Here is a 24,616-nt window from a genome sequence, read left to right on the forward strand (position 1 = left end):
AATGAAAAAAACTTGAAAGTACACAGAACTATTTTGAGCTACATATAGATCTATGTAGTGTCTGTAGGTCCTCGTGCTTCTTGCTATTTGTGGAAAATATCTGCTTTGATATCCCTAGCTGGAAGTAAAAAGCTTGCATATGCTTTCTATCTGGGCAAGCTCGCAAAGACATCCTTCCATTAGAAATAATCAGTTACTTTTTTTCTGAAGGACTTAGGGTTTTGGATAACTTTTCAGAATGCCCATGGTATTTCACAGCCTTTTGTGTTAGCTTTACGTGGACTGGAGCTCAAACTGCAGACAGTTACTTGGACTTAAAATATTAGAAATATAATTGTAAAATAACGCTTTTTGAGATATTATGCAAAATGTTGACATGAGAGAGTTGCAAGTATGTCAGTGTATCCAAAACTTCCCAGATTACTGTGGTTTAGTTGTCTGTCTGTGTGAGTAAATAGTACTAGTTTTCTGGGAAAATCATGCTTAAAACTATAAACATTTGGAAACAAGTTTTAGACAATACTTTAATACTGATACCAGTACCAATATTTAATAGGTCTGTGGCATGGGTGGTTGGAGCAGTCCTGAGAGGGGCTGTGTGAGGTTATAGACTCACATTTTACAGGTGTGGTGTGAAGGTTTTCTGGACCCATTACAAGCTAACTGGTATGACAAAAGGCAGATTAGGACTATGCCTTTCTTCTCTTAACCAAAGAATGAAAACTTGGAGATTGAGACTCATCCAGAGTCTCACAGGTGATCACTGGCTGAATTGGGAACAGAACCTCAACCTCCCAAATCCCAGCTCAGTGGCTTGATCATCGAGTGGGCCAGGGCTGGGTGCTGGTGAATAATTTTTCCTTTGCAGGCATAGAGAAGCTGCAAAGAGCCCTTCAGAGCTTGTTAGGGTTTCATTTGTGTGAAAATTATTGCACAGGTTGGCTCCTGTTTATGCAAGAACTTTTGCACCTATAAATCAGGTTTCTAGACATCTGGCATTTTCTGCTCACAAATCAGCTTCATTCTTAATACGTGCACATACAGACTGTTAAGAAAAAAGTGGTCGTTCAATAAGAAAATTACTGATTTTTATTGCTGTCACTGAATTTTACTGTTATTACCTGTCTAAATCATACTTGGTGACCAGGAATTTTATTTTTCTGTGAGTTTTTTTCTGTTGAGGATTTTGGGGTGGGTTTTTTTGTTTGTTTGTTTTTTAACCTGTTGCATTTTGTTTACACCTGATAAAAGGTCATCGCATCAAGGGAGAGGAAACGGGTTTATGTTTGGGTATTTTTGGTGGTGGTTGGGGTTTTTTTTGGGGGGGGGGGTATTTTTGTGTGCTTTCCTGTTACACTGCAATTGAGTTCAAACCAGTGTAGAGAGGATTTATAGCAAAATGCAGCAGTTTCTGGTTCTTGGCAGGTGTATTTACTTTCTCCAGTGCTGCTTATGTTTTATTTTTGTTTGAGAACTACTGCACTGTGTAGTATGACAAAGAGCAAGGATGTGCCCTTAGCACACAGCTAATGAATGAGGCGACACTTGTCTCTGCAGAAGTTCACGTATGGTGGGTGCAGAAGCAAGTCTTACGGCTTGTTGAGCTTCTGCGGCTTTGGCAAAGGGCACAGTGTGCAGCTGATGTGTGCCTCGGTAAAGGAAAGGCAGAGGAAGCAAAGCTTTAGAAAAGAGCAGACACAGTGGAAGATTTTGAGTAAATACTGACAGTAAAAGACAAATTGAAACCCCACAGACCAGACACCAGTGGTTTTTTTCAAAGGTTATTCTTAAAGATTAGATAACTGTTAAGATATGAAGCTAACAAGGAAACAGGAAGAGAGAAAAGCCTGCTTCTCCAACTATTTCTTCTAGGGTTTTTTTCTCCCTGTAGTGCCTGCTCATAAAAGTTAAACATATATATTCAGGTAGTAAATCAAGTAGGAAGCCAAGCTTAATGTAGTATCATTGAATACTACTAATAAAGTAGAAGATGGTAAAATTTTGCTGATTCTTTCATCATATCACCCTTTTTCTTTCAGTTTTGCTTCTGTCTGCTGCTTGCCCCACCCTCCTCTGCTGGGATGCTCACATATTGCTTAATGTCTTGCTTTTGGTCTCTTACTCTGTAATTCACTGCTAGTATGTATTTACTTGATTATGCTTCTTCTATAACCCTAAATTATATTACTTACATACTGGCTGTGAATACTGAGGATGACTGATGTGGATAAGATGAAAGGAGATTCATAAGCTCGTCTATTGTTTTCCTCCCGTGGAAACTGCCAGCTTGGTTATAGCTCTCTGAAGCACAACCAGCTGTTGTATGCTGGTGAACACTGGCTTATTTAGGCCACTGTTGCTGTCTATTTGTGATCTATCAATCAGGTAAATTGGCTATTAAGCTGATTGGAAAGGTGAAAACAGACATTTCTCACGAAATGTGTAGAAGTTGAGGGGATGTCAGAGTTGAAAAAATCTTTGAACATGTGTAACTGAAGGAACTGCAAAAGACTTGAGGCGACATCTCATTCAGATTTCATTTTAAATGTTTTGAAATAGAAAAACATAAGCAAATAACTTCTTCCTAGATTTTCTCTTTTTTTCACACATAAATTGCCCAGAGCTCTGTTTGCAAGAAAGCACATGTAGAAATGTGTGAAGGATGTTGTAAAATAGCTTTTCATTAGTTTAAAACAATTTCATGTGTTCTTTCTTGTTATCAAAACATGTTTTGCTTTTGACATTGCCTTTGTAAACAACGGCTGTATTATGTTGATAGTGAATTGGACCGATTGTGTCTGCTTCCCACATCCCTCGGAAGCTCAGAAAGAGTTGAGCTCTTCTCTTGTGGTTCCTTTTCATTTATGACTGACTTGTATCTTATTGCTTATCCCAAACGTTTTTGTAGGTGATGGGCTGTAATACAGACTGGCTAGAGGCTGGTCAGAAGACACTGTTTAGATACAAGTGGTAGGAGTTGGCAGGTAAAGCCAGCCTGTTTCCTCCAGGCAACCCTTGTGCTAAAGCACTGGTAGTGCAGTCTGCACTGAGAAAAAGAGAAAGAAGTTAACTTTGGCTGAGTTGTCTGCAGATGGTAGCTAAGATCTATTGGCTGGTTTTATTAAAGAGAAAAAAATCTTGTTCAGGTTAGGGTTTACTTCTGTAGAAGAACTGTATGTTCTGAAAAGCGCCGTCCTGGCTCTTTTGCTGGGCTGAGAGTTGTAAGGAGAATGGCTTGGTTTATGGATTTGCTGGTCTTGTAAATGTATGAATGTTTTCATGTCCCAGACTCCACAACGTATGGAAAAACATGATTTTGAAAGCTAAGGGAGTAACTAGTTGTGTGTTCTTTTCATAGCATCTATTTGCAGAAAGGTTTGCTTTTTTTAATCAAGTCTAACGTGTCTAAAATCCTGGCAAACGATGCAGTATGTAATTTATAATACATAACTTCATGTTAACCGGTACAAACTGAGTTCCTTGTGTTCCAGGAGGCTGCAGTAGCTCTTGTCAGTAGGGAGGTAGCTGTGATTTCCCCAAAGCACAGTCCACTTGAGAAGCACATGGTGGTCTGTTGTAATGTTCCAATTTGAAGAGTGTTGCATAAACAGAGAGAAGGTAATTCCATCTGCTTCCTCCATAAGAAATCGCTACTGAAAACGCTAATGTAGTAGCTATCAAGCAGTGGCAAGGTGATATTAACAGCACTGTGTCAAGTAACTTCTGATTTCAAACTACAGAAAAAGCTGAAGTATCAGCACTAAAATACAACATTTGCATGTTAAGCATGCTAAAAGCTTTCCTGTAGGAAAAGAAAAGGTTACCTTTCAAGAAAAGGAAGAGCAAATTAAGCAGGTTAGATCATTAGTAACAGTTAACTACGTGCCTCTCGTGAATTTCCAAATAAAGAAATTGAACTGCTTTGGATGCACTTAGTTGTGCTGCAGTGTCTCCGCTCATCTTAAATAAGAACCTTTCTGTTATTATAAGTAAGTAGAATTCCTGTTGAGGTGCTCAGACTGAATACAAATGTATTGGAAAACCAGACGCTCAGCTTGAGTAGAAAGATTATTTATGTTCTTACATGGTGCTTTGTGCTGTATTGGTCATCTTGATTTATAATGACGGGTGGGCACGTGCCCCTTATATGGCATGACATCTGCTCTCTTGGCAGCCCTCTAATGAAAGAATGGTTCCAAGAGCAACAGAACTAGTCAGCCTGGTTTCTCGGGGAGTTGTCTTCTGTCTGGTCTTCCTGCTCTCCTGCCACTGGAAGGAATCCATCCCTCTTCTCCCTCCCAGCCCTCTATCTGCAATGCCCACCTAGCCCTAGCCCTCCATCATCAGTTTTCCCCTGTATTTGCTAAAACATTCCTGACAGCTCTGCAGTAGTTGTATCCTTCCTCAGCCTCTGGTTACCATCTGGTCAAGAGAAGTGTGGTGCAGTGGATATTCTGGTGCTGCTCAGCTTGCCAGGGAGCCAGGCAGAAAATGAGTGCCTGTGCTCAGAGCATTCCTAACGAGGAGGGCGGGCTTGTCTCTTCTACCCATCCAACAGCTTTTGTGAAACTTACTCACATGTACATAGTGCGAGATCTACACTAAGCTTCAAAACTTGACTGAAACTGGCCCATGGGCAGGATGGCTTTGGGGTAGGGGAGGGAAGGCACTCAGGGAAAGCAGGGAGCTGAGCAAGTATCTGAACTGAAGCAGGAACTCTGCCTGTAGTGTTACTCTCCTCTTGTAGCTGTGGTCACATGTTGCTGCAGCACTTTCTGATCACCTTTTAGATGTGGTCTGCTTTTGTGTCTGGTTTGAAAGGGCTTGGATAGTATGAGTATTTAAAGTTGTGAAGAATAACTTCTCTCAAATTTTTCTCTGGTAGCAACAGTAGGAGCTCTCTGTATGCCTTTAGAGTTAGAACAGCAAACTAGAAAGTGACTTTCATTTTTAGTCAGGGATTTTATGTTACTTCATCACTTACTAATCTCCCAGTTTTCCCACAAGATGCTATGGGTAAGAGGACTAGAATGTCAAGTGTATGTTTTCGGTAGACATTACTTTGAGGTCCTTGACCCTCTGCATATAGTGAACCTCAGGTTCTACTGTCTGTTGAAATTTAAACTTTGTTGTCTATCAGCTCATATTTCTATGAGTTAATGTAGATGTGCTTTCCATAAGGAAAGAATTCACGGTGTTACGAAGATGTGTCTCTGAGCTGAGTTCTCATACACCTGTGAAACACTTGGATGGCACTGTAAAAGCTTTTACTTCCGGAATGTGGGATCGCCTGTGATGGAAAAACAGGAGTAGAAATCCTAGTTGTCTGTCTAAAATTGTCCCTGTAAATGCTGAGGGTTCATGGCGTTCATTTTTCACCCATTCAATACAGCAGTTTTTATCCTTCTCTTTTTGTTCAAGTTTCCTCCAACTGGGAAGAGTTTATGCTGGTTTAACATGTACTTTCCTTACCAGTATTGCGGTGCATGCCTGAGTTTCCTGAAACAGCCTTTATGGAGTTTTCAACTCAGTCGTTAACACCTCCCCACCCAGTACATGTTCTTCCTGTAACAGGACAAGAGTATGCATTTTTCTGTCATTAGTATGGGTGAAATGTAATAGAAACATTTGAGAAGTAACCACAGGCCTCTTTGCTGTGTGACCTGAATCTCCACCAAGGTAAATCGGGTATAAAAGGGACAATGAGACTGCAACAAAGACGTTTGTTCTTTTAACCACTTCCTCAATGTTACCTCCTTCTGCTGTCACTAAATTGTTTTCTGTGGGATTTGCTTCCTGTCCTGGGTCAAGAGAAAATGCCAGACTTTCCCCCTCCTGCTCCCTCAGTGGAGTGCCTCCTACATAACCTTTGACTGTCTTCTCTTATCTGTGCTAAAAAGCAAGTTCCTCCTCTGCAGCATTTCAAGCCTCTGCTTTTCCTTTTTTTTTTTTTTTTTTGAAAGACCAAATGGCTCATCAGTTCTTTATTCATGTTCCCTGTCGACTATTAAAACTGTCTTACAAGATTGTCACTGGATCTCAAGAACAGCATGTTTTGCTTTTGCAGTTTCTGCAGCGCGCTCTCTGCTATATATGGTGCAGCATTGTCTTAAATGTGAAGCACAGAACCATTTTAATCATATGATTTACAAAGAGATTGGGGAGATAGCTGGGTTCGGGGGTGGGGCTGGGGGGAGTTGGTTTTGTAGGGGTTTTTTTTTTTTAGCCTATTTGGGACAAAAAAATATTAGAGATGGAAGTAAAAATTCATCTGGAATTAAGCAAGCTGCCTCTGCAGAGAGAATGAAATAAAACTTACACTAAATCTCAGTAGCCTTGAGAGGAGCAGACATGATTTGTTTTAAGAGTCCTAAAGAGACGGGTTTTTATAAGCTGGTTTGCAGTTGTTTGTGGTTGACTTAAAACTTATGTTAAGTGCCTCAGTTACTGCCTTGTCATAGCGTGAAAGCAGAAAACCTGTTATTGTGCCATTCTTCTTGACAAGCAGTCATTGCTTTTAGGTTTGTGAAGTCTGGTTTAAAAAAACCCAGCGAAGTGAAGTATATTTTCACAATGCTGGGATCGACGGTACCTGAAGGCTTGCATGTCTATGGCTTTGTGACATGCAGATTTACCTGAACATTGCAAAGGAGCCCAAAACAGAGCAAAATTGGTTTCTGTCGTGTATTGAAAAATTCTGTGTCACTAGCATGCAGGTCTTTGTTTACAGTATCTGGACAATGATGCAAGTTGTGCATAGGATTTTTATGGGGATGTTTTGTGTGTGTTTATTTTTATCAGTTTAATTTCCTACTCCTTAGGATTCATATTGTTGGTTTTAAAAAATAAGTATATATTTTTAAAAACTGAAGTTCAGCCTAATAATTACATACTGAGTTACTTGCAGTGTTGCAGGGTAGATACCTGCTGAGATAAAGCTAAAGCAGCAACTAGCACGAAGGGTAGGATTGAACTTTTTAAATAATTCATAATTTAAACAAATTACGAATTTAGACAAAGAGAAGCTTAAAGGCCATTGAGCACTAGATTCAGTCATTTTCTCTCTTTTGTGTAGCTTAACATTCTTAACATTTTCAACATTCTCAAACTTGTAAATATCCTGTGTTTCTCCTTGCTTCCCACACCTGCGGAGCCACTTGGGAAATCCTACTGCCAAGGAGCCGTCAGCACTGGGGACAAGCGTCTGTTTATGAGCAGAAATGATGGTCTAGAAAAGCTGCTGGGTACACACAGGGCATCAGGTGCTGCCATGCCTCAGCTGCCTGGTTTTGTGGTAGTCTCATTTCCTACTGTGTGACAGTGCTCTCTTCTTGCTGCATGGCTTCTCTGGAGTCTTTAGGCAAGTGGCTGCACCTCCTGATCCCATCCCAGTTTATGTTTCTGTGTAGCTTCTTATGAGGCAGCAGGTTTAAGGGTTTGGGTCACCTTGCACTTAATCACAGATGTTTAGAAGTAATCACTTTCCTGATCTAACTTTCCATAACTCAGTGGTTCCTGACTTGCATGTTAAACCAGTGGCAGTAATTTCTTGTTCTGCACAAACATCATTTCCCACCAGTGACCACACTCCAGTACTTCACCTGCAAACGCAGATATTCTTGCAGCTGTATTACAATATGTGATATCCTACGAAGATGTTAGCAAAAGTTTCTTCTTTTAGTAGTTGTCATGCATGCATCAAACTCCACTCATTTATTGCTGGGCAGTTTGCCAGTCCTGCTACATTACATACATCTAGTGCTTTGCCATGGGAGCCCTAGTGCATCTCTGAGATGCAGTAGGCAGCACTGTTTCTTCCCTTGGCAGAGGTTGCATTAAGATTTATAGTATTTCAGCCGATCTTTTTGCAGAGTCCTGAGGTAATGCTTTCCAAGAATATGTGGTGGATGGCAGCAGGCAGGCGAGCTTTGAGGGTTTTATCTATTTATTGGAAGCATATTTACTGAATGAGAGCTGTATGGATGATAGGCTGTGCTCTTTTGTATGCTTGCCTCTCTTGAGTACTCTGAAGTACTTCGTAAGTTTTTGGCGTAGATCTTCTGGTGTATCCAAAAATCCCTTTGCGGTGGCTCATACAGTTTTTGTGCTGTTCCTTTTTCATGTTCCATAAGTGGTCTGGTGGTTAAGTGAGACCTGGTGCAATAAAAACATGCCCTTTTGATCTTGTCCCCTACCAGAACTTTCTGTCCTGTTATCCCTGATGGCTTTTCCCCTCTGCAGCACACTTTTATTGTGTTCCTGGGGAGTTATTGGGTATTTCTTCCTTTTTGCAAAGAAACTGGAGGAAGTAGCTTTAGCTACAGTCAAGGTTTGTTCTGAGATGTTTTAGTCCAAGTAAAATTTAATGAGTAACGTTTTGTTTTGCAAGAAGAGCCAGCAGCAAAGCCTCCAGCATCAAAAGATGACAGCATTTATTATCAACCAACTTGATAAGCCGTGTATGGACAGATTCTCTAAATAACCATAAGAAGTCTTTGAAGCTTTATTTATTCCATAAATATTTTAATAATAAAAATAGTAAAATATTGAATTTTTAATATTTACAAGTCCAGTATGTTTAAGACATGAATTTCCCACCCAGAAATCTTTCCTACAACTAACAGCCATGTTTTTAAATGGCATGTTTTCCAAAACAAAACTGCCTTAAAGGACTCTATTCAAAAGCTTGGCTCACTATTATCTTGATGGGAGTTCGTGTAAATTGCATTACTGGCTGCTATGTTGTTAATGTGTTGCTGGCAGAAAATCAGCACTTCTCATTATAGGTAGTTCCATATTTAATTTCAGGTGTCAAATACTGATCAAACCTGTCCAATGGTTACAGAAAAATTGAACTTAAAACTTCCTTTGAGGACTCCTCCTCTCAGGCATTAGGTCACTGGTCAGCTTGCTGGGCAGTTTGATTTCTCCCATTACCCAATGAACTTGGCAGCAGCAGAATCCTTCTCTGAGGAAACAGAGTGCCTAATACTTTGTAATGAGATTTACAAGGTAATTTTTATCCGTGAAGTTTTGCAAGGAGATTTTATTCTGATATTAGAGGAAGCATCTGTTGCAAGTAGGGCCAGTAAGTAAGGAGACTACAGATTTTGGAAGAGTGAAGCCAAATGCAAAGAAGAGTGTCTGGCTAACATTGCAGATCCTGACTGTGTGCTGATGGTTCTCACCAGTGGGTGATGGTTCATGTTTGCAGGTCACAGCAGCTGTCTGGAATTTCTGTTCCCCGGGAACTGACACCTCTGCTCTCCTGCCATCATACCTCACAGCTGCGTGGAATAGCCAGATAAGGACTGTCGCTCTAGTTTCATCTGTCTGAAGTAGAAGTAAATGGATTTACTGGTAATATTCTGAGCCATAAGACACTCAGCTTTAAGTGACCTTAATATTCAAGGCAGGTATTGACTGGTAGTCACAACTGCATGTTAGTGAAGAGTGTCAAAAAAGAAATGCTAAGTCCTAAATTACCTGAAAAAATGTGTTATGAGACTGGTTGTATGTTGGTTTTCATTTGGGGGGGTTGTTTGTTTTGGTTTTATTTTAAATATATTCATGGTTTCTAGTATTACCTGCAGAATACCTAATCTTGTGCAGTGTGTATAAGACAACTCATACAACATATGACACTCGCACACTCTCATTATCCTCATTATCCAGTTTGTCTGGATAGCCCATTATCCTGTTTGTCTCTCCTACCTCTTGCAAGTGTCCTAGCAGCATCAACTACAGAACCACTGGAGTTACTCCTAACACAAAAAGACCTTTCACATATCCATTCACACATCCAGATACTTGAACAGAGTATTACTGTGAGCTTGATCTGGCTAGCCTGAGTATAAATACTCCTCCTTCAAATGTAGATGCAATTAGTTACTGATGTGGACATAAGCTACTCCACTCAGATGCTTCAGAGTTTCCATGCCTTTCTGCCCATTCTGGTTTTTCCTATTCCTCGATGTGCCAGAGGAGCACGGCTCACTGACTCGTGCAATTAAGAGCTCTCTTTGTCTTTCAAGAAGAGACCAGGCTTTCTTTCAGCTGTGTCTCATAGCTTAAAGGCAATATTGGAAACAATTTATGTGCAGCACTTCCAAACTACTGAATGATAAAGCTGTTAGTGTTATGATAAAGTAGAATTTTAGGGGAAAAGAGCTGAATGAAGAAAGTCCAATAATTTGAGTAAGCAGCTGAGGAAAGCATGTAGAAGTAATGCTAGGGTTTAAAATCCATCAAAATGCAAATAGAGAATGAGCAGTGGCAATAGCGATTAAATAGCTTAAGAAAATCAAGTTACATTAGGTTTCTTTGAGCAATTATGGTAAATTGAAAGTGAATAGTACTTCTCAGGGAATAGGGCTTTTCAGGGGCAACAAACCTGGTATGCTGCTGCAGCTGAATGCTAACATCCCATGTAGAAAAAGCCTTTAGTTGGACCGATCCATCTCCTAATACATTTGGGTTCTTAGTACAGACACAAGTTTAAGACTGTGAGGTTTAGACCTAGCAACACTTCCTTCTGCATGCTATACAAGTGTAACTGTCAGGTTTGAAGTCATTTAAAGCTTGCAGTCACCCTCAGTGAGAAGACCATTAGGAGGCCTTTGGTATAACCCTCAAGACTATTTTGTAGGTGCAGAGGTAAGGAGCCGTCTGTAGGATTTTGTGGGTTCCAGAAGTCAGTTGCCTTCATAGCTGCGGTTTTGAACTGTGGAAGTGGTAGCACAGAATTTACTGTTCCCAGAATATATGGCAGAAATCTTTTCAGTTGTCATAGCTTAATTCATTGCTAAATGTAACTCACTACCCAAAGAGTATCTTGCATTGATTATGCTAATTTCTGCTGTAGGCCTGTTTGTATTTATGCACGTACTATCTGCATTGAGGCTGAAAAGACCTTGGCAAAATGAAAAGCTCCTTTATTATTGTGATAAGAGCATGTTTTCTGGGCAGCAAGCATCTGGCTGCTCTAGATTACTTGTTTTAGTTGAAGAATTGCATTAACATTGTTTTAACCATACAACAAATTGTAACGATGGCTGGTAACAAATAACAAAAAAAGGTCTGCAGTGCAGCTTGAACTGCCTTATTGGAAATATTAATTCATTTTGCCCTTCCCTGTGATAATGCTGCTTTGGGTCCTGTAGCAGTGGGCACGGCAATCATGAACACAGAAAATCTGATGGCCATAAACAGCAGAGCACCCCCCATGCTGCAAGGTGTCTCTTCCCTGGCTGCATTTTCTTCCTCCTTTGTCCTCCCAACCCAGATTTCTCCCCACTGCCACGCCCTGAAGTGCCTTTGAAGGCATCATCTTGTGATCACTTGAAGTCGCAAAGTAGCTCACTCCCGTGATGTTGCTGTGCACAGCGTGTGTGTGCTTGTGCAAACAGCTGCACTGCTTTAAGCCATCCGTGGCCCTGGCGGGGTTTCTTTTCCCTAACCGGGGACAGCGAGAGGCCATTCACTGCCATTCCCCTTTCATCACTGTAATTCCCTGCTGTTTGTAGTCACACAAACTTGCCTTCATTAGTAGCTGAAACCTGACCTGAAGTGTCTGGGAAGCCAAGTGCTTGCTTTGCTGTTTGTCTGCCATAGCGAAGTGGATACATGGGTGGGAGGGGTGTCTTCATACCCCCCTGCAGCAAGAGTTGTCCACCACAGGTTGTGCCTTTGAGACAAGCACTGTGTCAGACCTGGGAAGTGGTGCACCCATGCTGCACAGCAGCCCCAGGCACTGCTACTACTGGAGCACACTGTGGCAATGAGGGTTTCTTCACACCATACAGCATGAAGGAGGCACCTCTCCTGCCTCACTGTTCTGTACAGCATTGCTTTCTGAATAACCTGGCAGTTCAGGTAATGGGGGAAACCTGTGTCGTATTCTTGGAGATCTGGAGTAAAAAAGTACAGCAGTCTAGCACCATGTGAAGATAAAACAATTCTAGGTTCATATGGCTCAAATTTCTGCAGAGGACACTGATTCTAGCTGGTGGCAAGTTGTGTGTGCCATTCCTGAGCCCCTGTAGCCTTTCGGCAGGGACCTGGCAGCATCTTCCTGCGTTGGCTTTTGGCTCTGTGATGCTGTCAACTCAGTCATCTTGACTCATTTGTCTAAAAACAACTCCCTGCTGTGCAGGGAGGAAAGTACCTAGTGCGTGCCTGCCAGTCAGGAAATAAGAAATAGCTCAGTGTGGAAAGGTGACAGAATTACAGCTGCTAGAGAACATTGGAGAGGTGCTAAGGTCTTCATGTTCTGGCACTGCCCTGTAACAGAAGCCAAATGAGTATTTGTTCAAGGAAATTCACTCATTGTCTGCCCCACTTGTGTCACTAAGTAATGTTTCTACCATCTTTTTGTGAGTGATTAAGGTCTGCGTTTGCAAATGGGAATTATGTTACCATAAATCTGTTATACTTTCAACTAAATGCCATTTTCTGAACAAATGAAATACTTGGGATAACGTCCATGGTGCTTGGCTTTGCAGACAGGCTAGTGCCTGTGGGGAGTTTCTGTGGAGTTTCCGTACTGGTAACTTCTAGAAGTGTGTGTGCATACACATGTATAAATGTATTTTAACCCTTTTCCTTAAAAACTGAGAAAAGTTAAGGCTGTACATCTGGTGAAGGGATGCAATTGCACATTTATCACTCTTCCCACCCATGATGAATGTCAGCCAAAATGTGAATGTTACCCTTGAGATTCATGGAGAGGCTGTAATACCCAGAGTATGACTCCTGCTAGGAGCCATTGTGGGAGGGCACAGGCAGAAATAAACATAGCATATCAGTAACAAGATCAGTTCCTTCTTTTTATATGCTTCTACATTAGTTGCCATTGAATTTCTTGCTCTGCAAGGAGCAGATCTGACTTTAATTGGAATATGCCTTTTAGGGGAGTAGGGAGATGTGATGTGTGGGTTTTGTAGAGCAGTGGGGTTCTTTCCTTTGAAGGCTGAAGGCGAATGTGTCATCTTTCAGCATGCCTCTTGCAAGGTCTTGGCAGATCATTGCACCTCTTTGCCTCAGAATAGAGAGATTTGGGAGTTTTCATATTATGCAGTGTTTTGGAAGGTGCTTGAACACTTCATAGCAATCCTGAAAATAAGCCTGAAACTGAAGGCAAACCAGCTCCCTAAACATACTTGTTCTTCCAAGATGTTCTTGCAGGTTTCCTTGAAGCAGCTTAAAAAATTCTCCAAAGCTTTGTGAAATCTGCAGCTCTGTCAGTTTGTACTCCAAGAGGAATGCTTCCAGCAAATGCTTTTTTCCCCCCAGTCCCATTTGTTATGCAACTAATGATGTCCCTATAGCTGCAGGATTGTTTCCTGTGATAATCTGTAGGCTTCCGCCTCTTTCATTCTTGTGACATAGGTGAGATGAAAGATAACGGGCAACAATGTAAGGAAGAGTATCTAGAAAGAGGTGTCATGAACAACTGGGGTCATGAAGGAAAATTGTCTTTGCCAGGAGTGATGCTAGGTGTCTAAATCAAAACTAAGTCAACTTTTTCCTCTTTTAAAGTCAAACCTGGAATTTCTTCTTGTACTCTGAGCAGTCCAAGTTAAAAAGTACATTTTAATCCAGCCTAATAAAAGTTTGTGTCATGTATTTTGGAGGTAGTATTCTGTAGAAAATGAAGCTATGTACTTAGTTTTTTTGTGGTTCATATTGCGGTGACCCCAAAGGGCAAACCAAACCCTGAGGTAGCCAAGGTAAGCTCTGCGCTGCAGTCAGACAGACAGGACTCCTTCACTTTGTTCAATGTGCTTGGTACTGTAACACTCAGATGTTGAATCCTTTGAAATTATGAGGGAGGCCTTAGTGGAAACTCTGTGTGTGAGCATGAGTGCCTGCTTCTGAGCTCTTTGCAATGAAGTGAACTGCAGCTTTCACTATCCAGTCGTATTTTTATCCTTCCCTAGCCATATCGTGCTAGAACTTCGTAATAAGTTCTCAAGAAGACAGAAACTTAATATTAAGAAGCCAATCCTAAAAATACTTTTGCTCTTATATTTCGTTTTGCCATTGAGCAATAGACTGATATGAGGATATATTTTTAAATTCTGAAAAAAAAACCCCAATATTTAAGTTTCTGAAATATTGACAGTGTTGTGTTGACTGCAGTGCTGAAGGCACTAACTTGTGCTGATGCATCTAATCTAGTGTATAGCGCTGTGGCATCCTTAGGTTAACATATAAATCATATGCAGTGCTTGTTTTGTTTAAAAAAAAACGAAAAATCAATAAGCACAAAGGCAGTGCTGCTTTTTCCCCCATCGACCTCCCACTGTGTTTTAGAAGTGTTTAAACTGAAAGTGGTACTAATTTAGTGAAAGCTGATGGCTTGTAACGAGTTGTTGATGGCAAGTGGTTACAAGCAATAGAGAGCTAAGCTGGTAACTTAAACTACAGGCCAGGGATGATGGGCCACAATGGTAACGTCTCGTTCTGTGGTTTGTTGGTTGGTTTGTTGGTTTTGGTTTGGTTCTTTTTTTCCTGAACTACAGTTCAAAAGCCAGAATTGATTTCCTGATGGTGTAAAGCTGCTTGTTACATTGCCAGCCTAGCAAGTAAAGGTCTGTCTTATGTAAAGGTTAAATATTAACTTACTTAAAGGAAGGCTTTGCCTGGTAGTGTAAAGATCCTGTAAAACTGTTGGTTTGCCATTTGCTGAATGAATTTGGACTCAAGTAGTAGGATTGGTTCATTTAATCTATCTGACAATGGGAATAACAACAGTGAAAGGGATAGAAAGAGAAACGCGTGAACTTCTGAGGCTGGAGAACTGGTCATCTTTTATTTTTATTTCATTTGAGGATGATAAGACACGATGAAAATCACAAGCATTCCAGTATTGGCTTTTACCACAAACAGCAGGAGTTTGCAAAACTAAAATTGTTCTGCACAGTCTAATAACTGCGTTCTGACCCAAGGGACTGAGGTACGAAAGAGAAAATTATCTTCCTGGTGCTGTGAAGCTTTAATTAATTTTTATGAGGCTTATTTAGGGATCCTTTTGATGAAGTCTCACAGGTGATAGCATCTTAAGCTTTTTTTTCCCTGTGTGTAAAGACTGTTTATTATTTTGAGTCTTCAAACATGAAATTTGCTCAATTTTGTTTTGTGCTGAGAGCAGAAGTAAGGCTACAGATCATGGAGTGCTTTAATCAGAATTACTTACAAAAATTTCCTGTAGTTTTATAGATAACAATGTTGTCCCATTCCATTAGAGGATAATTAAGAACTTTCTTATATTTCTTGTCCAGAGAAATAGATGTTTGTCCAGCTGTGTGCAAAGGTGTTTACTTAAGATATATGAGGAGCCAAAGAGAAAGCTTCATTTAAAGTACTTTTAGGATTTTTTTTTTTTTTTTGAAGGTAAGCAAACAACCCACCTCAGCAAGCTTGTTTTAATTTTCACCTTTCTAATGATTTTATCTTCTCCTTGTGTAGTTGAAAATGTGTTAATAATGCATTATTAAAATTTCAAGCGAAACCACAGGATTATAATATAACTTCTGTAGGATGCAGAGGAGTAGTGCTGAGACTACCATGATACAACAGGACCTGGTCTTACATTTACATGCATACTTTGTAGGCAATCGTGTGCTTTAGGTCTGTTTTCCTGTGTAGATCATATCCCTGTTGCAGACAGAAACAGGGGAGGAGGATATGCAAGTATGCATACCTAATGTGAAATTAAGATGTTCTTTAGGATTGACTTCCTTTAGTTTGAAGCTAGCCTTGTTCTATTCTAAATGGTAATTTCTCCCGCCTTTGGGTGGAAGGGACTGGAACCTTTTCCATTAACTTCACAGAGGCTTCCATGGACAGATAGAGGGTACAGAGTGGATGTTTTAAGGAAGGGGCAGAAGGGTAAGCATAAGAGGGGAGATGACATGCAACACCAAACCACATATCTGAAGAAAAAGGGGTCATCTATACATTGAAATGTCTCCTCATTATGTCTCATGTTGACTAGAAGAAGAGACATGGTTGCATAACATAGTTGCAGACTCTCTTACTATAGATATCTGCAGTTAGGTGAGACACGCGCCACCTCTGTGACCAAAGTAAGCCTTCAGAAGGAAGTCTGCAATGCACACTAAAGCCCTGCAGATTTAAGACTCTAATGTGCATCAGAAAGAAGCTCTTGAACTGGCACACAGACTAATGACTATAGAAATGTCAGAGCTGAGAGAGAAGACCCAATGTGGAGTGAGGTGAACTGCAGTAGGCAAGGTGTGCCCTGTTAACCTTTTGCTTGTGCTGATGACCAGAATTTACTGTATAAAATGAAGAGTCAAGAAAAGATCCTTTCTTTGTTGAATTTGAGGAATTCAGTGTCTAAGGAAGAATAAAGCAACCCAGTAAGTAAAACAGCTCTCTTCTCGTGAGACCTCACTTGGAGTATTGTGTACAGTTCTGGTGTTCTCAACATAAAAAGGACATGGAGCTGTTGGAGCAAGTCCAGAGGAGGGCCACTAGGATGATCAGCAGGCTGGAGCACCTCCCGTATGAAGACAGGCTGAGAAAGTTGGGGCTGTTCAGCCTGGAGAAGAGAAGGCTGCGTGGAGACCTCATAGCAGCCTTCCAGTATCTGAAGGGGGCCTATAAGGATGCTGGGGAGGGACTCTTCCTTAGGAACTGTGGTGGTAGGACAAGGGGTAAAGGTTCAAACTTCAACAGGGGAAGTTCAGGTTAGATATAAGGAAGAAGTTCTTTACAGTGAGGGTGGTGAGGCACTGGAATGGGTTGCCCAGGGAGGTTGTGGATGCTTCATCCCTGGCGGTGTTCAAGGCCAGGTTGGACAGAGTCTTGGGCGACATGGTCTAGTGGAAGATGTCCCTGCCCATGGCAGGGGGGTTGGAACTAGATGATCTTAAGGTCCTTTCCAGCTATAACTATTCTATGATTCTGTGATCTTATCTGAACTGATGAATGAAGTATGAAGGTTCTGGAGAAACCTGAGAGCAGGAGGATAGTATTACTAGTCAGGCAAGGTAGATTTGAACAACAGAATTTGCTGTTGGGTTACAAGGAGATGAGGATGTAGGAGACAAGGAAGTGGAGAGATTTTAGTTATACTTGAAGAATTCAGGTCAAGGGAAAAAAGTCAAAAATAGCATGTGACAGGAAGAGAGAAGTGGTGGGGAAAAAACTGGGAGGGAAGTAGGTTACATGTAACACAATTCCAGGGGGACTTCTGTAGGAACTTGTTTTATTTCATTTTCTGCCTTCCAGTGGTACCCCTGTTGGCTTAGTTGTTGACTCAGAAAACTTTGGTAGGTGCGTATCTGAAGGGGAACATGCATAAATTAAGATCTAATCCATGTCTGTGAAAAAAAGTGTGCTCACTTGGTTAGGCAGGGAACTGGATTTCTTCAGCTCTTCCGCTGACTCACCAAGCCTCAGGGGCTGGCCAGAGTAATACTGGCTCCTGTTTTACCCCAATGTGGGGTAGGGAAGCTCTACTAACGCCTGAAGTATACTTCAGAACAAATCAGCTGTCTCATATCCCACTTCTAGCCAAACATTTGATTCAATACTCATTTACTCACCACATGTCTTTTCTCTTTCTCTTCCAGTTACTATTTCTTCAACTGCAGAAAAAGGTAAATTTTTCTTTTTTTTTTTTTTTTTTTGAAGATGTGAATAGTTTTGTTGCACTCAAGTCTTAAGGGACATAGAAGTTAAACATACTCCTCTATATCTAAGCTCTTTGTAGCAAGTAGATTAGTGCTAAGAAACAAGGTAAATATTGTGGGGTTGAGTCTGTTTAGCTTCTAGTACCACAAGCTTGGGATGATGACAAGCCCTGTGAGTCTATGATTTAGGTTTGCAAATATTTTTAAATGGGTACCTTCTAAGAAGAGAAAAAGGATAAGAGAGAAGGAACTGCAGCAGATCTACAAGTCCATTTTCTGTTCATTCCTGAACACACCCTGACCTGAAAGACTTATGGAAGAGGAAGAATTGTTCTACCGCTTGCTATTTTCCAAACAGCTTACCAGATTCCTCAGAACCCCATGCTTTAGGACTGGTTGGAACTGTGCAGAACACAACCATTTCAGAGGTGGCTGCACATTATAATTTTAAATTGTTAATGGTTAAGGCCTTGCTTTGACAAACTGTAGTTAAGTCCTCGTATTGGCTTTGGCATGTATATGCCACAGTGGGTAGTACTTGGAGACACAAACTGACCAAAAGTTTCCAGCATTCTTGCTCTGCCACTTGTTTTAGTTGTTAATAAAAAATTAGTCTGAAGGGTGATTCAGTTCCAGAAGTTCAAAATACATTTGGTTTTGAATAAAACTTACTTTATTTTTCCTGTAGAAATACAAGTTATTGATGAGGTATTTGTTTGGGAATTCATTTCAGCTTATGGGGGGTGAGGGGGTGCACGGGTGGTAGATTAGGCATAGATTTGCATTTTGACTGTCTGCAGAGGGCTGTCTTCAAAGTGTGAGATGACTGGTAAGAGGCTCTCATCTCTTAAATGTTTTAGCAGAAGAGCATAGAATTTGAAGGCAATCTAGCAGTGTTCTTCCTGGTGGGGAACATCCAGGAGAACACTGAAAGGAAGGAACCTTGGTGGAATCTGCCCTCTTCCTTTCACTTCTTCATTAGAAGATGAGAGGGAAAATCTCCAAAGTAAACTGCAAGCCATTCAAGATGGGAGCTGTGTCTTACGCTGGATTTTTATATCACATTACACAGCTGGGCTTCACCTACTTAAAAAATTCTGCAAATTGCTGCTATACTTTCCTGTTGACCTGTATATGAATAAGCTTTACTTTCTAGTTTCTTCTGGAAAGACAAGTTCCACATCTCAGTTAAGGAAATGTGACAGAGCAGTGATGTTGGTGTTGCACAGTCAGATCTCTGGCTTTAATACCAGTGTGGTGCCTGTCTGACTGAAGCAGGTGCTCTTAAACCTACCAGAGAAGAAAAATGCCTGAGTAATTAATGAGACTGACAGGATCACTGGAACCTGACTGTGAGGCTTTTAACAGCTGACACTTGCACGCTTCTTGCATCTTTAATTCTAAAGCATGTCATAGGCATCCTGTATGCATGAATTTCTTTATTGAAATATTAAGGTTGATCTTAAAATGAGCTGTGAAGTCTTTTTTTCATTTGAAATGAAAGCTATCATAAGTTTTATAAAGTTCTTATAAGCTAAATCATAATAGCCAGGAAATAACATCAGAAGAGTCGAAAGGCCAAACTACCAGTAACATTGCTGTGTAAATCAATAATGTGCATCTTAGCAAATATATTTTGCTCCATATTTCAGTGTACAGTGTTCAAATCCTTTTATTTCCAGTACTTAATTGTACTTTTGATTAAATTAGTGGCAATTTCTTCACGCCATTGAGGCTGTTTCTTTGTAATTTCATATTCTTGTCTAGATTTATATTCATTAGGATAGAGGAATAAATTCAACTCTGCATCTTTCAATATAATACACTTCTGTTACATATTACTATCTTTCTGCAATATGACTGTCTTGGATGTAGTATTAAGAATGATTCAGAAAAGGATGTTAAAAGGAGGGGTTAACATAGTTTAGGAGGATTCTAAGAGCATGTTTTAAGACATTGTCCTCTTGAGGGCATAAATTATGGCCTAATATGAATCAGTGCCTTTAAAGAAAAGTGACTTCACTTGGTCACAGCATGGCACCAAGAATCCTGGATTCCCTTAGCTTTGCCAGGATTTCCTCATGACTCTGTCTGGCTAAACTGGCCAGTACAGGGGTTTGAGGGTTTTGACGTGTTTTCCATGTAGCTTGTACTTACAGGAAAATGAGCTGGATAGGAATGAGGCTGGTTTATACTTGTACTGGAAATTGATCCAAGATGCTTTGGGGAGTAGTCTGCAGAGGAGATACTGCTACCCAAAATGGTGGGTAGATGTACTGCCAAAGTAAAGCTGTCTAAAATGGGATCTTCCCTCCCTCTCATTTCTTGGGGAGCACTGACCGGACAGGTACCTGTAATCACAGTAGGAATGGCAGCACAGGAGTGGGAAAAGAAGCAAGAATTTATTCAGTGCAGGACCAGTATGGACTGCCAATTGCAGGCTCTTTTTGCTTCAGATTGGGTGGTGCCCATCACTGGAACAGCCATGAAAGTCTTGCTCTTCCTTAAGTTGCCCCAGTTTGGCTACTGAGGACAAGCCCTTGGCTTTTAATGACAGCGACAGATTGCAAGTTCTCAGTTACTGCAAGAGTGCAAGAGCACTTTAACAGCTGCCTCTTTCTGGTAAATACTGATAGCATTGGCATAGTTCTGTACCCTTGCTGCAACCAGCCTTGGTGCTTGTTATTCGCTCTTTTGTTGGGGCATTTACAGCCTGAACAAGACATTGAGGTTCTGCTGTTTGAAGTATTGTGTGTGCTCTAAAAATAATCCTTCAAAAGAAGCTGAATTCTGGGGGTGATTTTTATGGACAGAATAGAACTGTTTACTCTGTAAGTTAGTTTTGCTGTGCCCTGCCCTGCATCTCATTTCCTTTTTCCTTCTATTCAACTCCTCTCACCCTCTTCTCCCCCAAAGCTCCGATCTGTGCAGCTGATTCCACTCCAGTTTTGAGTCTGTTTCTCCTCTTTCCAAACCATTCTCATGCTTTAATTGCTTAACCACATTGTTTGAATGTATACCATATGTTTTTAATAAAAGACAATTTCTAATTATGCAGTGCCTAGTGCAGTGATACACAAGTTCTTTCCCATCAGGATGACAGTTTTAGGATGGCTTTTGAAAAAGGCTTTGCTTCTTGCTTTTTTGGTCAGCTCCACAGCTGAAAATTTGTCAAATCTGGCTGTAAGGTTGGAAGAGTTGAAGGCAAAGGTAAAAAGCATAATTCTCTGAAGAAAGCTCAAATTGTTTGTTTTCATTGCACCAAGCAATGAAAATCCTGAAAGATAAGTTAAGACCATGTTTTCTGTGACTGCACAAACATTTCCTGAGCTGTTGGAAGTTCTCAAAGGTTTGAGCCTGTTTTACCTTCCATGAAGCACATCATACTGCTTAAAGGACTGTCTTTATGTGCACAGGAAAGTAGGTCAAGTTTCCTTATTCCTGCAACTGAAGATAATGTAAGTGAAGATAATGTAAATATTTACTATGACTTCTTTTCTATGGGTTGCTGTTCTGGCACAACTGGTCTTTTTCCTCTTTACAAGTGGTAAAATGAACTGTTGGAGGAAACAGGATTGGAAGAAACTTCCTGGGTCATAAGGTTTGAGTCTCTGGTCTTTAAGGCAACCATATCACATAGACTCATTCATAAATTGATTGAGCTCCCAACTAAAGCTACCTACATTTTGTTGCCACATGACTGTAATAGCAGGACTCTTCCAGCTTATATTCCTATTATGATTTGAAAGAAGATAATCAACTTTTAGCTCACAGCTAGCTCTCATCTTGGAGTGCAGTCCTCTCCAAACCCCTGCTTTGGGGTTTTATTGTCATTGATGACCAGTGCCTTCTAAAATGGCACACTGCTGCGCTGTTTTTATTAGAAGTAGAAAATAAATTGAATTCTATAGGTCAGTTATCAAATACTTTATTATACTTTAGAACAGAATTGTAGCATCTTCTTTATCCAAAAAGGTTAGTCACATGGCACAGGTGAAGCTGTGTTCAGTTCTGGGTTTTGGGGAGTGGTTTGGGGTTTTTTTGCCTTCAAAGTCTGTTTTGGAATCATACATAAAAGCATATTATTTCCTCGAGGAATAACAACCATCACATTTGGTGATAATTTTTCTTTAAGCGAGCACTCTTAAAGCACTAAATCTATGCAGGGAAAAGTGTTTAATATAATTTTATCATCTGATTCATAGTGTAGTAGTTTAGCCCTCATCAGAGATGAGGGATTTTATTTCTTGTTCTTTTCAGCTATACTTACCAAATTCTTTATTTGTATTTTATTGCAGCTGTCTACCTTGTGATTTTTCATCTGTCATTTTTCATGTTTGTATGGTCTTACTGGAAGACAATTTTCACATCTCCTGCATCCCCCTCTAAAGAGGTAAATATAACATTAGAAAAATGTCAGTGCCTTTTTTATAAATAGCTGAACTCCTTTCAGTGATGAAACTTGTTTGCAGTGCTGCATGATTCACCTTTTCTTTCTCATTATCGAAAATAGAACAGCATGACAGTGTATCATGAATGAAAATGATCAAGTGACTCTTAAAATACTGTATGCTTTGTGTAAAGACATTTCCTCATATGAAACATGCGTTTAATTCATCATGAGTTTGACAGTCATGTACAGTGCTTTGCTCTGAAGTAGTTCGCTTGAAACTTGGAATTTTTAAAACCCAATACAGTGACAACATTTTTATATTTCCCTTTTAGACAGTTTTGACCTTTGTTTTGGTAAGAAAAAGTAGGTATGCAGTGTATATTCATAACTTGGAGGACTGAACCACTTACTAGTAAGTTAAGGGTTAAGGTTTAGGGACAATTGAGAAGTGAATACATAAAGGAGCTTTATATAATGGCAAAAGAATGCATGATGACTGTAAGAAGTTTTGGTTTGAAAAAACACGGTGTTAATTGCAATAAGCCTGAGTTGGGTTGCCTTGTTTTCTGTTTTCTCTAAGGTGTGTGTATGTAAGGATTAAATATTGGCACCCTAAATTTACGATATTTCCCTTCCCTTCCTTGGTCTTATAAAGCTGTTAAATTTAAATTGGCTAAACTGTTTGAGGCTTTGATTGCTCTATGGGGGTTGAATTTTTATTCTATTTTTGGCAAGGCTGACTTTCAGTGCTAATGCCAACCTTAAGCATTTTTGAAAAGAGTTTAAACCATGCTTCTAAGGAAAAGCAAACACTGCTCTGCAGTGCTTAATTATGGCTTAGAGATCTGCGTCTTAAATCTACAGAATATAAAGTGAAAAGAGCTAAAGACTGTTCTGCTATTTAGCTAAGCAAAAAGAGTGAATGAACCTGGTCAAGGATCTAGAGCACAAGTCCTATCAGGAGCAGCTGAGGGAACTGGGGTTGTTTACCTGAAGAACAGGAGGCTCAGGGGAAACCCTATCACTCTCTACAGCTACCTGAAAGAGGTTGTAGCAAGATGGGTGTTGGTCTGTTCTCCCAAGAAACAAACAACAGGACGAGAAGAAATGGTCTGAAGTTGTACCAGGGAGGGTTGCAAATGTGATTGGAACTCTAGGTTTTGTAACGCTAGATGAACTAGAAGTGATCATAAAGCTAATGCCTAGCAACTTTTACTGTCTGCTTGGATTCTTCAGTAATAGAAAACTTCTTTTGATAGTATTTATCCTGTAGTTACAATGATGTTGTAGCAAACTTTTCATATTCAGTGAGTGAAAGGGGTGGTTTGGGCATGTGGTGTGTAATGAATATTTCCTATAGCAAGTGTGGAGGTAGATCAGGTTTAATGCAGTTTTCTACAGTTAGCTAAAAAAATTGGGGGGAGGGAGGAACCAAACAACGTCAAGCAACAAAACACACATTAAAACCAAACCAAAACAAAACCAACAAAACCCAAAAAACCACCAAACAAAAAACCTACCAGCCCTTTTTCTCTTTCTAGGCAAGATCCTTCTGTCTGTGTAGCAATGAGTAATTTATACTGGTTATACTTAAAAACAAAGCCTGACTTCAGAATCTCCCTATTGTGTGAGTGTAAACGTATATATTTTTAGTCAGTCAAATTAGCCATTCTTGCAAAACAAACAGCATCCTGTGATCTTACTATTGAACTAAAAAAAGATTCTGCAGCTGCTGTTGTTTTAGTGTAATCCCTGTACATTTGTCATAATAAAGAACAATCAACATTACACAAGATGCAGAAAGAGGAAGGAAACAAAGGGACTCTTTCTGTTTTCAATAAGAACTGCTGGAACCTCATTGAAAATTCTGTTAGCTATGTGGTAACAGACAACTCTTGATGTCTTTGAACATATCCTGCCATTGTCCAAAGAGACTGTGGTCTCATGGCCTATGAATTTCTGAAATTAGAACAGAAATATAGTTCTTCGGAAAACCAAAATCCTATACAGGATTTTTGGAGTAATATTATGATTATGATGTTACTTGAACAAATTAAAAAGTTTCAAATGTTGTGATCTAGCTCCTTTTCTATGCATTGAAAATTTGCCGTAGGAACGTCATTTAGAAGCAGTATTTCATCTTTAATGTAGCCTGGGCTTGATTGCAGGTCATGGAAACAGGCAGTGGGTTACCTAGCAGACTCACAAGGGCAGTGGGGAGGAAGGAACATTGCACCACTGTTTGCTGGCATGATGCTTCATATCTGCCTTAAACTTTCGATGTAAGCATCTTCAATTTTCATATTTGAGTAAACATCTGTCGTGGGTATTACGGTTGAAAAATTAGGTCAAACTCTTGGCTAAACTTTAATTTCACCCTTCACATAGATCAGTCCTAGTTTCTGATTATTTATAAGGGGATTGTGGTTCATGTTTCACCTTTGAATGGTGGGTAGGCTCAATAACTGGGATGATACTATATGTAACAGGAGGCTTAACTAGATTCTGTGAGATATGAGGCAACTTGTTTGCATTCTGGGTAAGGAAATAATAGAGA

General features: G+C 40.2%; 1 protein-coding gene across 8 annotated transcripts in view; it reads left to right on the forward strand.

The window, feature by feature from the left end:
• ZDHHC20 (zinc finger DHHC-type palmitoyltransferase 20) overlaps positions 1–24,616 on the forward strand; it is a 47,551-nt gene that overhangs the window by 1,195 nt on the left and 21,740 nt on the right. For 5 of the 8 annotated variants that reach the window (XM_030477647.2, XM_030477649.2, XM_030477652.2 and 2 more), the window contains exons 2-3: positions 17,607–17,633; positions 21,965–22,059. In XM_030477647.2, the coding sequence (XP_030333507.1) occupies positions 17,607–17,633; positions 21,965–22,059 (122 nt within the window). Of the gene's footprint in view, positions 1–14,090; positions 14,960–17,606; positions 17,634–17,678; positions 21,140–21,964; positions 22,060–24,616 lie in introns of those variants that run through there. The other 3 variants (XM_030477653.1, XM_030477654.1, XM_030477650.1) reach the window with 3 other exon arrangements.

This window comes from Strigops habroptila, chromosome 2, assembly GCF_004027225.2.
Source record: "Strigops habroptila isolate Jane chromosome 2, bStrHab1.2.pri, whole genome shotgun sequence".
NCBI lineage: Eukaryota > Metazoa > Chordata > Aves > Psittaciformes > Psittacidae > Strigops > Strigops habroptila.